Source organism: Doryrhamphus excisus, chromosome 7 (assembly GCF_030265055.1).
Source record: "Doryrhamphus excisus isolate RoL2022-K1 chromosome 7, RoL_Dexc_1.0, whole genome shotgun sequence".
Classification (NCBI taxonomy): domain Eukaryota; kingdom Metazoa; phylum Chordata; class Actinopteri; order Syngnathiformes; family Syngnathidae; genus Doryrhamphus; species Doryrhamphus excisus.
Genome location: NC_080472.1, coordinates 4,237,127 through 4,255,710, shown reverse-complemented (window position 1 = coordinate 4,255,710; position 18,584 = coordinate 4,237,127). Strand labels below are relative to the sequence as shown.

Below are 18,584 nucleotides of genomic sequence, written 5' to 3'. Positions count from 1 at the left end.
ATTTTCTTTATTCTTGATTTGTTTATTTATTTTCCATCTTATTTTGTGTAGAAAAATAAAAAGTAAGATATTTGAGAACAGTGGAATGTTTTATCAGAGCTTTTATTGTAGAAAATTGGATCCAAAGGCGGAGTTTTTAAAAAATTTTTGTTTTTAACAAATGCGTTTGTTTTAAAAAAAAAAAATCCAATTATGGAATCAAACTCGGGTCTGCTAGCTGTGTGGCCTGCGCGCTAACCACTCGATCACCATGCAGCCCCCTTTGGATATTCATTCATTCATTTTCTACCGCTTTTACTCACGAGGGTCTCGGGGGTGCTGGAGCCTATCCCAGCTGTCTTTGGGCCAGAGGCGGGGTACACCCTGGACTGGTCGCCAGCCAATCACAAGGCACATATAGACAAACAACCATTCACACTCACATTCATACCTATGGACAATTTGGAGTCACTAATTAACCTAGCATGTTTTTGGAATGTGGGAGGAAACCGGAGTACCCGGAGAAAACCCACGCATGCACGGGGAGAACATGCAAACTCCACACAGAGATGGCCGAGGGTGGAATTGAACCCTGGTCTCCTAGCAGCGCTAACCACTCGACCGCTGTGCCGCCCTGGCATGAATAATGAATTAATTTTATTTCAACAGTATGTCGAGGGCCGATACAAAACAAGGCACGGGCCGAAAATGGCTCATGGGCCACACTTTGGACACCCCTGTGAATATGTGTGAATCATTTTGTGCTGTGAAAATCAACCGGGGTAGGCTCCAGCTGACCGGTGACGTTGACGAGAGGCAGCAAGTCCAGCAGGAAGTGAGAGCGATGCGGGTCCGCCGGCAGCACGGCAATTATGGCGTGAAACAGTTAGAGCCGACCTTCACACATCGGCTGCATCACAATCAGCTCACGGCGGCGGCGGCGTCAGGAGCAGACGAGCTGCAAATTGAAAACATCTCATGTTAGGACAGATGTGAAGGGAAGAAACGGGAGTTTAAATGGTGTCAGCTCACCTCCGAGTGGAAGCTTTTGGTGGAGGGAAAGAAGGAAGGTAGAAGATGTTCAGTGTGTGCAAAATAAGAAGCAGTAGATGACAATCTCCCTGCAGTCCAACATGACTGAGGTCACGACGGCTCCTCTTTGGCCGGTGGGCACATACTGCCATCTACCGGTAGATTGTTGTAACGACGCTTCTGTCCGATCTACAATCTTTTTGAACATGTCATCCTGTATGCCGCTGGCAGCCACCTGGGGGCGCTGTTCAGCGTTCTTACTGGTGGCATTTTCTACTTTTAATAATAATAATAATAATAATATTTAACACACAATTAAATATTATTCAAGATTTTTCATTAAAAAATTTGAAATATATAACAATTTATTGGTTTTATTTTAAACAAGAAGACTTAATAATAATAATAATAATAATAATAATAATATTTAACACACAATTAAATATTATTCAAGACTTTTTTCATTTAAAAATTTAGTGATGCAATTTTGAAATATATAACAATTTATTGGTTTTATTTTAAACCAGAAGACTTAATAATAATAATAATAATAATATTTAACACACAATTAAATATTATTCAAGTCTTTTTTCATTTAAAAATTTAGTGATGCAATTTTGAAATATATAACAATTTATTGGTTTTATTTTAAAACCAGAAGACAAAGCATTGTTTATTATATTTGATGCAAAGATACAAAGATATATATACTTGAATTACAGTATTCTACAATATAACAATAAATTGAGTATTAGATCATTGCTGTCAATGCTTAATATAAAAAAACAACTTATCTATAATAAACAATAAGCATGTCGCTACATTGAATCATTTATAGAAAAAGTTAGCAAATAATTTCCTTTTTAAATATATTTATATAATTCACATTTTTATCTTAACATTGTTTTTTTCATGTTTGAAACAGTAAATAATGGCTTAAATTTTTTAATATATATTTGTTAAGTAAATTCTATTTAACTTTTACAGAATAAACAAAAAGTGTCATTTTAATATAAATAATAAGCATGTTCATCAGCACTTGAGCCTTTTTCATTGATATTTCTATTCAAAAAGCCGCAATTATATAATTTTTAGTCACAAAAAATCGGTCTAATTTTTATATATTCAAATGGTTTATTTTGTATTTTTTTTACAAGTGTGTGAAATATTTTTTCAAGTTAATTGTAATGTAAAAAAAATCAAAATTATGATTCCTTTACACAATCTAATAATTTTAATAATAATAAATGAAATTAATATTATATAATTATAATACATTTTCAGAAATTTGAATAAATTTTTTGTGCTGATTAAACACTACGTTTTTGTAGGACAGCAACACTATATTATATTTGTTATTACAAATATCCACAACATATTCCTTTCATGCATACAATACAGTATGTGGAAAAAATGTCACATTTATTTATACAGTGAAACAATAGAAGAGAACATAGACACTATAGACACTATATTAGGTACGCCTGCACAACTCATGAGCGTATTTCCTGTCACGTTGCTCTGACCCCGATCCCGTCTCTCCTGTTGGATGTCAGCGGCCGAGAAAGAAGCGCTCCACCTTCACACTGTAGGCCGGCCTCAGGAAGCGCTGCAGTTCCTGTTTCCTCAGCCACATGAGGGCGCCGTTTGAAGGCCAGAGGACGGCGCCGTGGGGCAGGACGGCTTTGAAGAAGAAGATCTTGACCCCCACGGAGCTGTCGGTTCGGGCGGCTTTGGGCAGCTTGTACTTGTAGAAGCCGCAGGGGGCGTTGCCCAGGAAGGTCGCCTTGTGGGCGGCGGCTGAGAAGACACCGGGATGTCAATCATCGTGAAGACCAAGACATCAAGCGGTCTAAATACCTGGCAGGGGGGCCAGCACTCTCTCGGCCGTGTGTCGCAGGGTCTCTCCTTCCCGCCACTCGGCCTGAGGCAGCATCCACAGCCTCTCGCTTCCCACCTGCTGCTCGGCCACCAGAACCAGCGAGTCGGCCATGTAGCGCTCCATCGAGGTCAGGTCCTGATCCACTTCACCTGAACCACAACGCAAAAACAGACCCGTGTTGCTTAGCGACGTTTGACACTACTTTTTTGGACAGAACATTTGGATCCATTCCACCGACCGACGACCCTGGGCGCCGGCTGGAAACTCTTCAGCTTCTGCTCCCAGGAATCCTCCAGGTCCTGTGCAAGCACGATGTCCTGGTCCTTGCGGTAGTCCTCGTCGTCGGAGTCATAGCCGTCCGCCTGCTTGCGACGCAGTCTCTCCGCGTCTTCGTGCAGCCTCAGTTCATGGTCCGACAAGATGCTTTTCTCCAGCTCCATCTGAGAATGACGCCAATGACAATGAGTCCAAACTCACAATCCAGCACACCTTAAGGACCTTAAACCATAAAAGTGAGAATCCTGCCCAGTTCTATGGCCAGTATGCTTTATTTACATGGAGGAATAACCAGGAAGTAGACTTTAAAGTAGCAAAAACTGCAGGAGAAAAAAGTTCTCCAGTCACATATAAACAATAATATGTTTATATGGGCGCCGCCATTTTTAAGTGACGTCAAACTACTTGCATCTTGTGTCACGTTCCATGAAACTGGGAACTTTGTATCGCAGGAACAAGACAGTCGACTTAGCATACATTACAGTTCCGACATGTTGTACAAACAAAAGTGAGAATGCCGCCCTGGTCTATGGCCAGTATGCTTTATTTACATGGAGGAATAACCAGGAAGTAGACTTTAAAGTAGCAAAAACTGCAGGAGAAAAAAGTTCTCCAGTCACATATAAACAATAATATGTTTATATGGGCGCCGCCATTTTTTTTAAGTGACGTCAAACTACTTGCATATTGTGTCACGTTCCATGAAACTGGGAACTTTGTATCGCAGGAACAAGACAGTCGACTTAGCATACATTACAGTTCCGACATGTTGTACAAACGTTCACAATTGCATTCGTTATCGTGTACTGTATTACAAAACGCACCTCCGACAGCATACGTCCAAACAGCTGCTCGGTGGGGCTGCGGTCAGCCGAGATGACAGGCAGCCGCTGCAAACACACCGCGGCCATCAGAGTCCACGGAGAGCGCAACCCTTCTGTTGTGATTTTGCTCTGTAAGCTCAACCCGCGAAGGCAACTGTTGTTGGAAAACTGACGACCGGCACAAAATCCGACCGGCTTCCCGACCAAACGGGACAGATAATGCCGCAGCGACAGACTCGCCATCCTTCCACTGGGAGCCGCCATTTTCTTCTGTGGCGTTCACTGACAGTATACAAAAATACCCAGCACCTCGATTTGATTGTTTGACGCCCGATCAGAAACTAAGATTATCGAGGAATTTAATAGAAAATACACACGTCGCTTGTTATATTTTGTTATAATATAATATAATTATTATAATAACTCAGTGTTATAATATTTCACGTGTCTACTAGAAAGATTACAAAGTTGGAGCAAGAAAAATTTCGATTCCCTGAATGCATCGAACTAACCCACAATGCATTTCAATTAAAGGAACAGTCCACTTAAAAAACACAGGGGGGTTCTGTAACACATACATAGTTTTATTTATTTTAATCATGTCGCAGCATTCTTTGAATACTTATTAATCTGGAAATATATTCAAATTCAATGTTGTGATCCAATGTATAGGGAACGAGGTTTTTAATAGTGTCAGTCATAATCATGTTGTCATTGATCCACCCCTCCGAAAGTATCGATAATCCTCGCTACCGCAACAGGAGTTGCTCAGCCGGTCAATGTCACGTTTGTGTTGTGTCGCCAATGTTCTCCGACCAATTAGTCTAAACTAGTTTAATATGTTTAAATTAAGTTGTTTATTCGTTAACTCTTTGGGTAGTCTATGTCGTCATATTGCCGCCCCTCTCGCTGCAAAGGAAGCATCTTTGTAAGTTGCTAGCGGCGAACGCTAGCTTGCTAGCTTGTGAGCCCTGTTGCTAGCATGTACACAGAAATGTACGTTTTTTCGATTATTTTTAAAGGGTTCGATTTTTTTGTAGGAGGACGATATGTAGCAGCAGTTTCAGACTTCAGGAGGCAGAATCTTCCAGCAAAGAGACCACAGAAAGCTCCCAACAGTTTAGGTGAGTTTATGTTTAGCTACTCGACTGCTAATAAATCGCTACGGAGTGGGCGTGGTCAGAGGAGAAGGCTGGCCAATCAGAGTTTGAATCAAGAGGAGAAGAATCCAGATATAATGTGTACATCATTTGAGATTTATGGAGTATTTTTGTCATCTTATTATTATTTAAACCCACAGCCATTTGCCTCCACTGCCCGGCCAGGACAGTCCTCTCAGGTGGGCCGGGAAGAAGTTTGAGGAGCTCCCCATCGTGCACATCAAAGCCACGTACAACAAGTAGGCAGCACGCAGTGACATCCTGTCCACGAAAATAATCACATTTAAAATAGCTTTTAACTCTCGGTGTCTCGCTACAGCGTCCTCATCCAGCTGACAGACTGCGACGGCCAGTCCATGGTGAGGACTTCCTGCGGGACAGAAGGCTTCAAAAACAGAAGGAAGGCCACGCCGGTTGCCGCTCAGACCACCGGCATCTCCGCCGCATCGGTAGCGTCTCTCGTCTCGCTCAGTTTGAACGATCTTTATTTGAAACAACACCAAATGTCATCTTGCCCCCCCCCCCCGAGCAGAAAGCCGCAGCCAAGGGAGTGACGTTCGTCCGTGTTGTGGTCAAAGGTATCGGCCCGGGACGTGTGGTGAGTTTTTACCGCCTGAAAACAATCGGAATATTACACAAATAAACCACTTTATAGTGACATTTATTATAAGTCTTAATATTAGAGGAAATGTGAAAGTTTTAATATTACTGAGTACTTTTATGAGGATTTTGTTATGTTTTTTTTTCATCATATCAGGAATCAAGTAAAAAGTGGAAATAATTCCACAAAATCATTTCTGGTTGTATCGCGGCATACTTTTCAAACAAAAGTACATTTTAGTAAGAACTAAAGTGGCCAACAATGGGTGAAAAAGATCAATACCGCGGCGAGATGTCAACAAATCTTGCGTTTCTGTCCATCCTCGTACGGACCTCAGAAGAAGTCACATGCTTGCCTAACTTGAACGATTAGTCGAGGCCACGGCTTGACCCCGGAACAGACTATTTGTTTCCATGATTTCCTCCCTAATGGAACGTGGATGCCGCCTTGGGATCGAAATGACGCGTATTAACGATCGGCCGTGTCCTCCTTTCAGTCGGCCATCCAAGGTTTAACCATGGGGGGCCTGGAGGTGGTCTCCATCACCGACAACACCCCTGTGCCGCACAACGGCTGCCGACCTCGCAAAGCCAGGAGGGTGTGATGACGATGACGATATTATTGATCAATAAACTTGTAGAGTCCCTGCCACAACATCTTGCTTGTTTTATTTCTACACTAAACAGTGTACTTGTACCGGGAAAGAGAAATAAAAATACACTACTGTATATTTATACACAATATATCCGAAGGGGGGGGTGGACTGAAAAAGTTTCTCCTCCCATTCCGTGTGGAAGTGGTACGTTTGTGGCTTACAACTTTGTCCTTTTTCCCCACTCCATTTGAAATCCTTTCCTAAGTTTAGAAGAAATTATTTTCAGGCTAACTGGTTAGCTGCACGGCGGACGAGTTAGGAGCTAGGAGACCCGAGTTTGATTCCACCCTCGGCCATCTAACGCTAACCACTCGTCCGCCGTGCTGCCCAACGCTAATTTATACCACAAGTAATTTCGTAGAGTAATTCTTATATATAATATACTTAGGGCGGCACGGTGGACGAGTGGTTAGCGCACAGACCTCACAGCTAGGAGACCAGGGTTCAATTCCACCCTCGGCCATCTCTGTGTGGAGTTTGCATGTTCTCCCCCGTGCATGTGTGAGTTTTCTCCGGGTACTCCGGTTTCCTCCCACATTCCAAAAACATGCTAGGTTAATTAGCAACTCCAAATTGCCCATAGGTATGAATGTGAGTGTGAATGGTTGTTTGTCTATATGTGCCCTGTGATTGGCTGGCCACCAGTCCAGGGTGTACCCCCCCTACAGTCGTCCCTTTACATTAGCTAAGGCGAACATTGCATGACATGAGATCGTGTGCAAAAGGTTATCCTCTCATTTAGTGTGGAAGTGGTATTTTTTTTGCTTCTTTTGAAATACTTTTTTGATCTTAGAATAAGTTATTTGCAGGCTAACTGAATGGTTGTTTGTCTATATGTGCCCTGTGATTGGCTGGCGATCAGTCCAGGGTTTACCCCGCCTCTCACCCCAAAGACAGCTGGGATAGGCTCCAGCACCCCCACGACCCTCGTGAGGAAAAGCGGTAGAAAACGAATGAATGAATATCCCAAGGGGGCTGCATTGCATAGCAGACCCGAGTTTGATTCCATCCTTGGGTGTAGACCGCTGTTCTCGGTTGACTCTTTACCCTCCTGACGACCTTCTCCCAGCAGGAGAATTATGGCGTTGAACCATGCCAAAGTTTCAGATAATGAGGTTTGTGTAGCCATGAAAGACGGGTTCGGGTTCAGATAATTTTTTTTCTCACACAATAAGACAATATACCCGGGTACAAACTGAGTGGGCCCAATCACAGCGGAGTGGCCGTGGGTGGGAGAAATCAAAAGACAGATTTGGAAAATTCCACGTATAACTGTAAATAACTGGAAAAACTCGCGAGAGAGCCATGACACCATGTTCTTTACAAGTGTGCATGCCCAGACAGGAGATCAATATGAAGTCTAATTGATTGGTGTACCATAAAGACGCACAGTGGATAGAAGATAAGCCCTTGATAAGCCAAGCATCAACCAAAAGAGCAACTCAGGGAGTCCTTTGTGGGTCCCGACGTGTTTGCATCTTTCCAACATTAAAGTGCAAATTAATACAAGATCATAGCGAGCGAAGAAATAAATATTCTTTCTGGAGCAGGATGAAAAGACACTTTTTCCTTTTTATCCACGCCATTAAAGCCAAACTTGATCAACATGGATTTCTTGACGAGCACTGGAGGGGAGGGGGGGAGCGAGAGGGGGGGGGGGGGGGGGTGACAAGAAAAGACATCACAGTAAAGTTTCCATCTTCACTTAATCTCTCCGCTGGGAGATTGACAGCAATAATTAAGGCCACGATCAACAACGATCACCTTCATTATTCTTACATTTTAGGAGAATAGTACGCCATTGAAAAATAAAACAAAAAAACAAAGTGAGGTGTTCTTTTCCCGACTCATATTACATCTGTGTTTTGAAGGTTTGTTTTATATAGGTTATGTTTTTATAGGTTATGTTTTATGACCACACACTGGAGCCTATCCCAGCTGTCTTCGGGCGAGAGGCGGGGTATACACCCTGGACTGGTCGCCAGCCAATCACAGGGCACATATAGACAAACAACCATTCACACTCACATTCATACCTATGGACAATTTGGAGTCGCTAATTAAAAGCATGTTTTAGGAATGTGGGAGAAAACCCACGCATGCACGGGGGAGAACATGCAAACTCCACACAGAGATGGCCGAGGGTGGAATTGAACCCTGGTGTCCTAGCTGTGAGGTCTGCGCGCTAACCACTCAACCGCCATGCCGACACACATGATGTACAGTAAACCTCGGATATATCGGACTCGGATATATCGGAAATTCGCTCACAACGGACAGATAAAAAAGAACCAATTTTTCTGTAATGCATTTCCAATAAAAATTCATTGCATATATCGGATTTTTTATAACAGATTTCGCCTATTTCGGACAAAATCTCCAGTCCCGTTCCAATGCATTTCCATTAAATTTCCCTCGCATATATCGGATGGCCGCATCGTGGCGCTCCGATTCGCCGAATCGTGACAGGGCGCTATACAATGTCATTTGCAGCGTTGCCTGCGCGTCCAGGTACATTGGAAACATAGTCAAGGAAGTGCCTTTTTATAACGGATAAAATCCGATTTACACATATACCGGATATAAATCCGATATATGCGTAAAACGGACATTTTCCGGTATACGCATATCACGGATTTCGCTTATATCGGACAAAACCAGTGGGAACAATTGAATCCGATATATCTGAGGTTTACTGTATTACAGAAATAACTTGGATGATAATGTCACACAAAAGTGTAATAAGTAAAACAAATTACTTTTTGTCATTATTCAAGAGAGGTGTTGTATTAGCTGTAATATTCCATAGTATCCAACAGGAAGTAAATAATTGTAAAATAAAGTAGTAATATGAGCGGGGAAAAGTGCTGTAATATTAACAGTATCAATTTGTTCTTGTGCTTTACTATGATGGTCTTTGCAGCGTTGGTCTTAATACTCTTTCCGCTCGTCTAAAACGCATCAAATTTTGAATGGGGTTTTGAATAGGGTTTTGAATGAGTCACGCTGAAAACAACAAAAGGAGCGACGGGCAAACAGCTTCTTCATTTTCGAGTCACTTCCTGTTTTCCAGCATCGGCGTACGCTGCCTTCGCAAAGGCACTTTCTAAACTCCACACGTGTGGAGTATTGCACTTTGGAGGACGTGAAAAACACGGAGCAGGAGCGCACACGCGAGGAGGACGTCACGGACATCACTTCCCCTGAAGGTTACTGAGCTCCAGGTCCTCCTTGCGCCTCTTCTGCTGCGTGAGAAGCGAGCTAAACGGGTAGAGTTTGGCTTTAGCCGGATAGCGCTGACCGGCGATGTCCACCTCGTAGTCGCCGCGGTTTATGAAGTCCGGTGTGATAGCGGCGGGGAGGCCGTCGGGGCCCGGCGGCGGCGAAACAAAACCCAGGCAGACGTGGCGCTCCAGCGTGTAGCTGTAAGCGCTGCTGGTGGTGGCGCCCGCTAGCTGGCCGTTGCAGTAGATGGGTTCCCCCCACCAGGGCCACAGGTCTAGCTCAGTGTCGTGGTCCTCCAGGACCAGCATGACGAAGCGGCGAGAGACGCCGTCGTGGCGCTGCTGCAGCAGAGCATCACGGCCGATGAAGTTTGTGTCCTGACGGGGAAAAAACGACAAAAAACGTCATTCGTGTTTCCAAACCTTTCCTAATTTCACCACTTAATTCTCCAAAAAAAAAAGTCTACACAGACTTTATCAAACTTGACCCGGAACTCCCGCCCGCACTCCAGCGGGGTGGTGAAGGTGTCCAAGTCCTGGCCCCAGAATGCAAAGAACTTTTCGATGCGGAGGCTGCGTAGTGCGTAGTAGCCGGCGTTGCGGATGCCGTACTTCTGCCCCACCGACATGACCTCGTTGTACACGTGCAGCGCATACTGCGGAGAAAAATACCCACGTCAGACCCGATGTCCTTCCGGAGGAGCTTCTGTAAGAAGAGGAAATAGAGGCTGACCTCGATGGGGATGTAGAGCATGAAGCCCGGCTCTCCTGTGTGAGTCATGCTCATCACGCGGATCCCGTTAGCGTAGCCGACGCTCATTTCCTGTCAGCACAGGTACAGTAAGCAACATGAGCCAAGACTTTACTGGAGCCCCTCGCGGTGTTTGTCCCCCCCCGCCCACACCTTGCAGAACATGGATGGAAAGTGGTCGGGCGTCATGGAGACGTAAGAGAGCTCCGCCAGGACATCCATGGCACGAGGTCCGATCAGATTCAAAGCTGGAAGAACCAAAAGGAATTAAAACAGATAAGCTCTCGAGTCCCAAAGAATGCAGCTACCTACCCGTGTACTTCCAGCTGACGTCCTCCAGGTGGAGCTGTGGGTCGCTTGGCATGTGTTTCTTGATCCAGGACCAACAGTGGACCTGCTGGTCGGTCGGGGAGATGATGAAGAAGCTGCAGAAGAGACAACAAAAAGGCATTGCTTTCTGTCCGTGCTTTTGAGGTGAAAAGATGGCCGCCACACACCTGTTCTTGCTGATGCGCACCACGCTACAGTCGTTCTCGTAGCCGCCTCTCTGGTTTAGCATTCCCGTGTGGACGATGTGACCTACCGGAACGTCCAAGTCGTTGGCGCACAGGTGCTGCAGCAGCTCCAGGGCCTCGCCGCCGGACGACTATGACGGACAAAACAAACGGGGACGTCACACATGAACTCGTCATGTCAAACATGCGGTACTTGAACGCATCAGGAAGGACTTCCTCTATTCACTTCTCAGTCTCAGGATACATTTCATCCCAGAGGAAACCGAAGAGCACGGAAAACGTACCATATCAAGCATAAGCGTGTGCTGAGCTTGCTAAGAGGTCGCCTACAGCCACAGCTAGAAAACATACGAATAACAGGGAGCGTTTCGGTAGACGAGAGCAAACGTACCGTCAGTTCAAACTTAGTGAAGGACGACATGTCAATCACGCACACGGCCTCCTTGCAGCACTTCACCTCGGCGCCAACAATGTCAAACCAGTCAGGCTTGTAGAAGGTTTTGCTCTGGTCCAGAGACAGGAGATCTGCAGAAACGTGCCGATAATAATTCATACGCCGGCGGGAACCTGCCGAGTGGCTCTTAAGTCCGGACACATCAGCCAAAATGTACATGATATATATTGATGCATGAATATAATTTAAAATAATAATACAGTAAACCTCAGATATATCGGATTCAATTGTTCCCACTGGTTTTGTCCGATATAAGCGAAATCCGTTATATGCGTATACCGGAAAATGTCAGTTTTACGCATATATCGGATTTATATCCGGTATATGTGTAAATCGGATTTTATCCGTTATAAAAAGGCACTTCCTTGACTATGTTTCCAATGTACCTGAACGCGCAGGCAACGCTGCAAATGACGTTGTATAGCGGCCTGTCACGATTCGGCGAATCGGAGCGCCACGATGCGGCCATCCGATATATGCGAGGGAAATTTAATGGAAATGCATTGGAACGGGACTGGAGATTTTGTCCGAAATAGGCAAAATCCGTTATAAAAAATCTGATATATGGAATGAATTTTTATTAGAAATGCATTACAGAAAAATCGGTTCTTTTTTATCTGTCCGTTGTGAGCAAATTTCCGATATATCCGAGTCCGATATATCCGAGGTTTACTGTAGAATCAATATTTTGTAATACATTTTATGTATTTTCATCATTTATTTGATTTTAGTATAGTATAGTATAGTTTATTTTTCCACTTTTATTCCATTATTCCACAATTATTAATAATACGTATATTAACTATTATATGAACGGCACCATGAATGTGTACCTTTGCCCGGAGGAACAAAGTATTTTGGTCTTTCAAAGCCGTGTTTCTCCATCCAGCGAGCCCCCTGGGTGTCCAGACGGTCGTACAGGGGACTGGTCCTCAGCTGGCGCCCCGTTTGAAAGTCCCAGCGCGGTACCTTCAGTTCATACAACAAGGCTGCAAACAAACACACACACACACGCCTTAGCCGTGTTTGCGTGGGATTTCACAGACCTTGGTGGAGGTCAGTCGTTCGCGTCATCTGACGAAATCCACTCACGCATGACTTCCATGACTCTGTGGCGAAGGAACGTGCGGCTGCTCTGCAGGTTGCCGAAGCGCTTGATGTCCAGCGGCCAGACGTTGGCGGTGGGGTAACCGTAGGTCATCCACTCCGCCAGGTACCTTAAAATACACACAGGGGACACGTGACAATTCCACTGACAGGAAGTGAAAGACGATGAAAGCGGTGGGACCATCTAGCTCTGAGAAGATCCTGTTCCCACAAGCATAAATTAATGGAATAAGAGGAGAATATTCTCAAGTGTGAACTCACTTCCCAGCGCCGCCGGCGAAGGCCAGTCCGGAGGAGTTCATCCCCGCCAGCACGTAGTAGCCTGACACCCCCGGCGTTTCCCCCATCAGACAGCGCATGTCTGGCGTGAAGGACTCGGGGCAGTTGACCAGCTGCTGGATCTCGGCGGACTCTAGGCTCGGCATTCTTCTCAGCAGGGCGCTGAGCATCGGCTCTGCAGGGAGGGAAGAAGTTTGGACCTTTTTATTTTTATTTTTTGCCTGCAATGAACACTTCAAGTTACCGTTTATTATTAGTTACTGCAACCCATGTTTGCTGGCATTTTTTTTTTACTTTAATAATGCAGTAATTTTTTAAACCTTATAGTCTCCTTACATACTTTGGTAAAGGTTGATGTTTCTACATGTAAAATGCATGTAGCGTGTGACACATGAGCTCGACCCTGCACATATAAGGAGGTCAGGGCTTCGGACTCTCAGATTACGGCCTGCGAGCACCCAAGGTGCTTTTGCGGAGACTGTTGATATTTTTTTTTTTAAAAGATTAAAAACCCACCTTTTTAATCAGACTTTTAACTAATAGTTTTTTAACTTTTCTTATGTTTTTATCTTTTTAGTCCTATTTCAGGCGGCACAGTGGTCTAGTGGTTAGCGTGCAGACCTCACAGCAAGGAGACCAGGGTTCAATTCCACCCTCGGCCATCTCCGTGTGGAGTTTGCATGTTCTCCCTTCTCACTTCCTGCCTCTCGTCAACGTCACCGTCAGCCTACCCCGGCTGACTTTCACAGCACAAAATTATTCACAGGGGTGTCCAAAGTGTGGCCCATGAGCCATTTTCGGCCCGTGCCTTGTTTTGTATCGGCCCTCGACATACTGTTGAAATAAAATTCATTCATTATTCATGCCAGGGCGGCACGGCGGTCGAGTGGTTAGCGCAACTAGGAGACCAGGGTTCAATTCCACCCTCGGCCATCTCTGTGTGGAGTTTGCATGTTCTCCCCCGTGCATGCGTGGGTTTTCTCCGGGTACTCCGGTTTCCTCCCACATTCCAAAAACATGCTAGGTTAATTAGCGACTCCAAATTGTCCATGGGTGTGGGTGTGAGTGTGAATGGTTGTTTGTCTATTGGCTGGCGACTAGTCCAGGGTGTACCCCGCCTCTCACCCGAAGACAGCTGGGATAGGCTCCAGCACCCCCCCCCCCCCCCACCGCGACCCTCGTGAGGAAAAGCAGTAGAAAATGAATGAATGAATGAGTCCTATTTTATGCTTTTAGTTTTTAGCTTTTAACTCCAGTATTTCCTCGGGGGGGGGGGGGGTCCTCCACACTGGGGGCTGTGTCGGGTGTGCTGAGGGGGTGCCATCATTGGGTCCCTTCGACCCGGCCGGCTGGGGGTTCCTCCCTTTAATGTGGGGGTCCGCCCGTCTGTCGGGTGATGGTCCCCCGATGACACGGCCTGCGGCCCCAAAGGTGGCATTTCCTTGATCCCCAGTTCCATGCCATGTCTCCCTACTGTGTGTGATTGTGTGAGTGTGTGGGTGTGTGTGTGTGTGTTTCTAGTATGGAGGGTGGGAGGGAGGGGCTTTCTTAGTATTTGTTTTTCCTTTTAATTGTGGTAATATTTGCAACTTTGTGTTGCATGTCTTTGCAGGAAAAGTGCTATACAAATAAAGTTGATTTGATTTGAAGGTCTGGCCAGTTAGAAGAGGACGACAAAGCAAGATGATGCCCCCCCACCGACTCAACAAGTTGAAAAGGTTTAGCTCATCCTCACCAAAATGGTCCCAGTCCTCCTGCATGTTCTGGATCTCCAGCTGGTTGCGTCCCTCCGTGAAGATGGGTTTGGGGTTCTTCTCAAAGCCCCCCGACAGAAGACCTCCCTGCCACGGCCGAACGTATATCCTCCCGTCCATGTCGATCACCACTGCGGGGGGGGGGGGGGTGTATGAGACAGGAACGCTGGTTTAGTTAAGTCATCACGGTCGCGTAGGAAGCTGGCCAGCTGTGAGGCGTGAGGAGACCTGGCGTGCCAGCCGTGAGCTCCTCCGGGAGAGGTTTGGTGAGGAGGTAGAAGTGTTCGCAGCCGTGCAGAGGGACCGAGACTTTGGTCTCGCTGGCCTGGCCCAGTTCATACGCCCACTAAGGGAACAGAAGAAAAATCCTGTTTATATTTGGCCTCCAATGTTGCACTGTTGTATGTGATTAGTGGCATTTATAGGGTTCGATTCCACCCTCGGCCATCTCTGTGTGGAGTTTGCATGTTCTCCCCGTGCATGCGTGGGTTTTCTCCGGGTACTCCGGTTTCCTCCCACATTCCAAAAAACATGCTAGGTTAATTAGCGACTCCAAATTGTCCATAGGTATGAATGTGAGTGTGAATGGTTGTTTGTCTATATGTGCCCTGTGATTGGCTGGCGACCAGTCCAGGGTGTACCCCGCCTCTCGCCCGAAGACAGCTGGGATAGGCTCCAGCACCCCCCCCACGACCCTCGTGACGAAAAAAGCGGTAGAAAATGAATGAATGAAGTACACAGTAGCGCTTCTTGGAGATAAACGCTAAGTAGCATATTAGCATTTAAGCTAAACACAGCTTCTTCCCAGTATAGGGCTGGCGGAATCGAGTAAGAGACCCCACGCTTGCTGTTGTACCTGTCCAGCACAGTTGACAAAATACTCGCACTCAATGGCGCCACGGTCCGTCTCCACGGCCATCACGTGACCTTTCTCCACCAGGACCTGCTGAACGCTGGTTCTCTCCAGGATCTGAACCCCTGGAGGAGAGAAACAAGCGGACAAGGAGGTAAACAGAATGATAATATGCCAGCGTGTGTGTGTACGGTGCGCCGTGTGCGGTGCGCCGCGTACGGTGCGCCGCGTATGGTGCGCCGCGTACGGTGCGCCGCGTACGGTGCGCCGCGTACGGTGCGCCGCGTACGGTGCGCCGCGTACGGTGCGCCGCGTACGGTGCGCCCGTGTACGGTGCGCCGCGTACGGTGCGCCGCGTACGGTGCGCCCGTGTACGGTGCGCCCGTGTACGGTGCGCCCGTGTACGGTGCGCCCGTGTACGGTGCGCCCGTGTACGGTGCGCCCGTGTACGGTGCGCCGTGTAACGCCGTGCCTTGTCCGGCTGCTGCCACGGCCAACGCGTGGTTGACATCTGGCGGCGACACCACAGCGTCCGCGGGTAGATGTAGCGCCCCCACCAGGTCGTGAATGTTCACCATGGGGTGGAGTTTGACCACGTCTTTAGGTTTGATCACATTACAGCTGATCCCCATCACCCTGTTGGGACAAACACACACATTTTTTTTTAAATACATCTATATCAAACATGGCCGTGTCAAAGCTAGAACCATGATGTTACTCAAAGGGGACACAAATATTGACGCCGCGTCTTACTTGAGCCTTGATGCAAGGCGCTTCAACGAGATGAAGCGATCCTGGTTTTGAGCCAAGCACAGAGAACCCGTCTTCACGTAGCCTGAAAACACACAAAAAAATGCCGTGATCATCGCAAAAAAACGTCCCGTGAGAAGCGGTGGCGGCTCACCTGTTTTGACGCCCGTCTGCTGCTCCAGCTGCTGGTACAGAGCAATGGAGTAGTTTGCCATCTGGCACTCGATGGAGATGGGCTTGGCGACACTAACGATGCCTGCGCATAGTTTGGTTGTCCCGGCGCCCAGTCTGCAAACAGGTCAACATGCACGCTTTTGCATTATTTCTCACCTTTTGTATGCTTTGTTGCCAGATTTCCACCGATGCCATGTCCTACCGTCCCTGCTCCAGGAGCACAATGTCAGTCCAGCCCAGCTTGGCCAGGTGATACGCCACTGACGTGCCCACGATCCCTCCTCCGCAGATCACCACACGGGCCTGACCGGGCAGTGGCAGCGGCTGGTGAGTGTCTCCGCTCACTGTCATGCAGCTAGGGGAGGTTCGCAGGCCCCTGCCGGCCATCATAGTGTAGCCCGTGTTAGGGTGCAGCAGCCTGGGGAGCAGGGCAGCAGGGGACAGAGCCCTGGAGCTCCGCACACAGCTGCACATGGCTGTGCAGCTCTCTGAAAAAAACACGCAAGAAACGCATCTTCAAGCATAAAAATCTCACACATTCACACTTATGGTTGGAGGTTGTTAAAATATATATTTTTTGTATTGACCACTTTGCAACATGGATTCATTCTGAGGCGTTTAACTTACAAAAGTCCTTCAAGTGTCATAAATGTCAACTACTGTTAGCAAGAGGAATCGCTGTCAACATCGTCTTAGCGGCACAGCTGACAGCTAGCTTTAGCCCGCAAGCTAACCTTGACTAAGCGTCACTAAGCGATTTGCCTCAAAGTGTATTTGTTGTTCAGTACTCTTGCCCGCCGCCAAGTCTTGGAGTCACTGATGTTTGTGTTGACTTTCAGCCCCAATGACAGCTAGCGCGTCATTGCTAGGCTAGCGGAAAAAGCTAGCTAAGCGTCAAAGTAATCAACGGGGGGTGGGGGGCATTTCCACTTTGGTCTTTGTTTTTAAACAAAAGCCACTTACTTATTTCAGTCCAATCGCGTTGAGATTCCAGTGACTGTCATGAATAATCAAAGTCGGTGTTCAAATAAACTCTTGTTTAGCTACAAGCAACCCGTCTCTTACGCTAAGCTAATGGAGATGCTAACAAGAAGTACTTCCGCTGGCTTTCAAAACAAAAGCAGTTTTGTTTTGATGGGTGGCTAACTGCTACATGTGTACAATGCCTGCATATGATGTGGTTTTATAGTCATTTTTATTAAAAGGATGTACTTAATTTCTAATAATCTAATACCATATTTGCTCGGTGATCAAATAAACTCTTGTGTAGCTACAAGCAACCCGTCTCGCACGCTAAGCGAATGGAGATACTAACAAGCAGTACATCCGCTGGTTTTCAAAACAAAAGCACTTTTGTTTTGATGGGTAGGGCTAACTGAAATATGTGTACAATGCCTGCATACGATGTGGTTTTATAGTCGTTTTATTAAAAGGATGTACTTAATTTCTAATAATCTAATACCATATTTGCTCGGTGATCAAATAAACTCTTGTTTAGCTACAAGCAACGCGTCTCGCACGCTAAGCTAATGGAGATGCTAACAAGAAGTACTTCCGCTGGCTTTCAAAAACAAAAGCACTTTTGTTTTGATGTGTGGCTAACTGAAATATGTGTACAATGCCTGCATACGATGTAGTTTTATTGTCGTTTTATTAAAAGGATGTACTTAATTTCTAATAATCTAATACCATATTTGCTTTATATATATATATCAAAGTCGGTGATCGAATAAACTCTTGTTTAGCTACAAGCAACCCGTCTCGCACGCTAAGCTAATGGAGATGCTTAACAAGCAGTACTTCCGCTGGCTTTCAAAACAAAAGCACATTTGTTTTGATGTGTGGCTAACTAAAATATGTGTACAATGCCTGCATACGATGTGGTTTTATGGTCGTTTTATTAAAAGGATGTACTTAATTTCTAATAATCTAATACCATATTTGCTTTATATATATATCAAAGTCGGTGATCAAATAAACCCTTGTTTAGCTACAAGCAACCCGTCTCGCACGCTAAGCTAAAGGAGATACTAACAAGCAGTACTTCCGCTGGCTTTCAAAACAAAAGCACTTTTGTTTTGCTAACTGAGATATGTGTACAATGCCTGCACACGATGTGGTTTTATAGTCATTTTATTAAAAGGATGTGCTTAATTTCTAATAATCTAATATTTGCTTTATGACAGATATTGCTTATATTTGTAGTTCTTCTGTGTCTATATTAAAACTGCATAATTCACATGAATATACATTCGAATTAGTATAAAAAGAAAAGTGACACTTCTCTTTTTATTGTTTAAAACCAAATCAGATC

The 18,584-nt window shown here is 45.8% G+C and overlaps 3 protein-coding genes across 3 annotated transcripts; 1 reads left to right on the top strand and 2 right to left on the bottom strand.

Annotated features, from left to right (window-relative positions):
- Nucleotides 1–2,397: 2,397 nt before the first annotated feature.
- On the bottom strand, nucleotides 2,398–4,397 carry mrpl46 (mitochondrial ribosomal protein L46). Its single transcript, XM_058078870.1, has 4 exons — nucleotides 3,994–4,397; nucleotides 3,132–3,333; nucleotides 2,872–3,042; nucleotides 2,398–2,811 (listed from the first exon to the last, which is right to left on the bottom strand). Exons 1-4 carry the CDS (start codon nucleotides 4,255–4,257, stop codon nucleotides 2,564–2,566), a joined length of 885 nt encoding a protein of 294 aa, XP_057934853.1. The 5' UTR covers nucleotides 4,258–4,397; the 3' UTR covers nucleotides 2,398–2,563.
- Nucleotides 4,398–4,720: 323 nt separating this feature from the next.
- On the top strand, nucleotides 4,721–6,410 carry mrps11 (mitochondrial ribosomal protein S11). The gene is made up of 6 exons (XM_058078879.1): nucleotides 4,721–4,921; nucleotides 5,034–5,117; nucleotides 5,294–5,392; nucleotides 5,473–5,602; nucleotides 5,686–5,751; nucleotides 6,251–6,410. Exons 1-6 carry the CDS (start codon nucleotides 4,833–4,835, stop codon nucleotides 6,356–6,358), a joined length of 576 nt encoding a protein of 191 aa, XP_057934862.1. The 5' UTR covers nucleotides 4,721–4,832; the 3' UTR covers nucleotides 6,359–6,410.
- A 758-nt stretch (nucleotides 6,411–7,168) lies between these two features.
- Nucleotides 7,169–17,367, bottom strand: pdpr (pyruvate dehydrogenase phosphatase regulatory subunit). The gene is made up of 18 exons (XM_058078819.1): nucleotides 17,234–17,367; nucleotides 16,473–16,758; nucleotides 16,251–16,384; nucleotides 16,100–16,181; nucleotides 15,819–15,982; nucleotides 15,350–15,471; nucleotides 14,722–14,839; nucleotides 14,475–14,624; nucleotides 12,722–12,914; nucleotides 12,446–12,570; nucleotides 12,187–12,342; nucleotides 11,291–11,424; nucleotides 10,882–11,030; nucleotides 10,697–10,809; nucleotides 10,538–10,632; nucleotides 10,367–10,456; nucleotides 10,107–10,289; nucleotides 7,169–10,011 (listed from the first exon to the last, which is right to left on the bottom strand). Exons 2-18 carry the CDS (start codon nucleotides 16,742–16,744, stop codon nucleotides 9,604–9,606), a joined length of 2,688 nt encoding a protein of 895 aa, XP_057934802.1. The 5' UTR covers nucleotides 16,745–16,758; nucleotides 17,234–17,367; the 3' UTR covers nucleotides 7,169–9,603.
- Nucleotides 17,368–18,584: the final 1,217 nt, after the last annotated feature.

Bases quoted from the DNA above. Each gene is read 5' to 3' on its own strand.
- mrps11 (XM_058078879.1), top strand. From the start codon at position 4,833: ATGTTTAAATTAAGTTGTTTATTCGTTAACTCTTTGGGTAGTCTATGT. The intron at 5,393-5,472 runs GTAGGCAGCACG...GTCTCGCTACAG, and splicing joins ATCAAAGCCACGTACAACAA to CGTCCTCATCCAGCTGACAG. The intron at 5,752-6,250 runs GTGAGTTTTTAC...TCCTCCTTTCAG, and splicing joins GTATCGGCCCGGGACGTGTG to TCGGCCATCCAAGGTTTAAC.
- mrpl46 (XM_058078870.1), bottom strand. From the start codon at position 4,257: ATGGCGGCTCCCAGTGGAAGGATGGCGAGTCTGTCGCTGCGGCATTAT. The intron at 3,334-3,993 runs GTGCGTTTTGTA...CGTCATTCTCAG, and splicing joins TTGGACGTATGCTGTCGGAG to ATGGAGCTGGAGAAAAGCAT. The intron at 2,812-2,871 runs GTATTTAGACCG...GTGTCTTCTCAG, and splicing joins AGTGCTGGCCCCCCTGCCAG to CCGCCGCCCACAAGGCGACC.
- pdpr (XM_058078819.1), bottom strand. From the start codon at position 16,744: ATGTGCAGCTGTGTGCGGAGCTCCAGGGCTCTGTCCCCTGCTGCCCTG. The intron at 10,810-10,881 runs GTGTGTGGCGGC...TCTCTTCTGCAG, and splicing joins GTGCGCATCAGCAAGAACAG to CTTCTTCATCATCTCCCCGA. The intron at 10,290-10,366 runs GTCAGCCTCTAT...TTTTCTCCGCAG, and splicing joins TGCTCTACATCCCCATCGAG to TATGCGCTGCACGTGTACAA.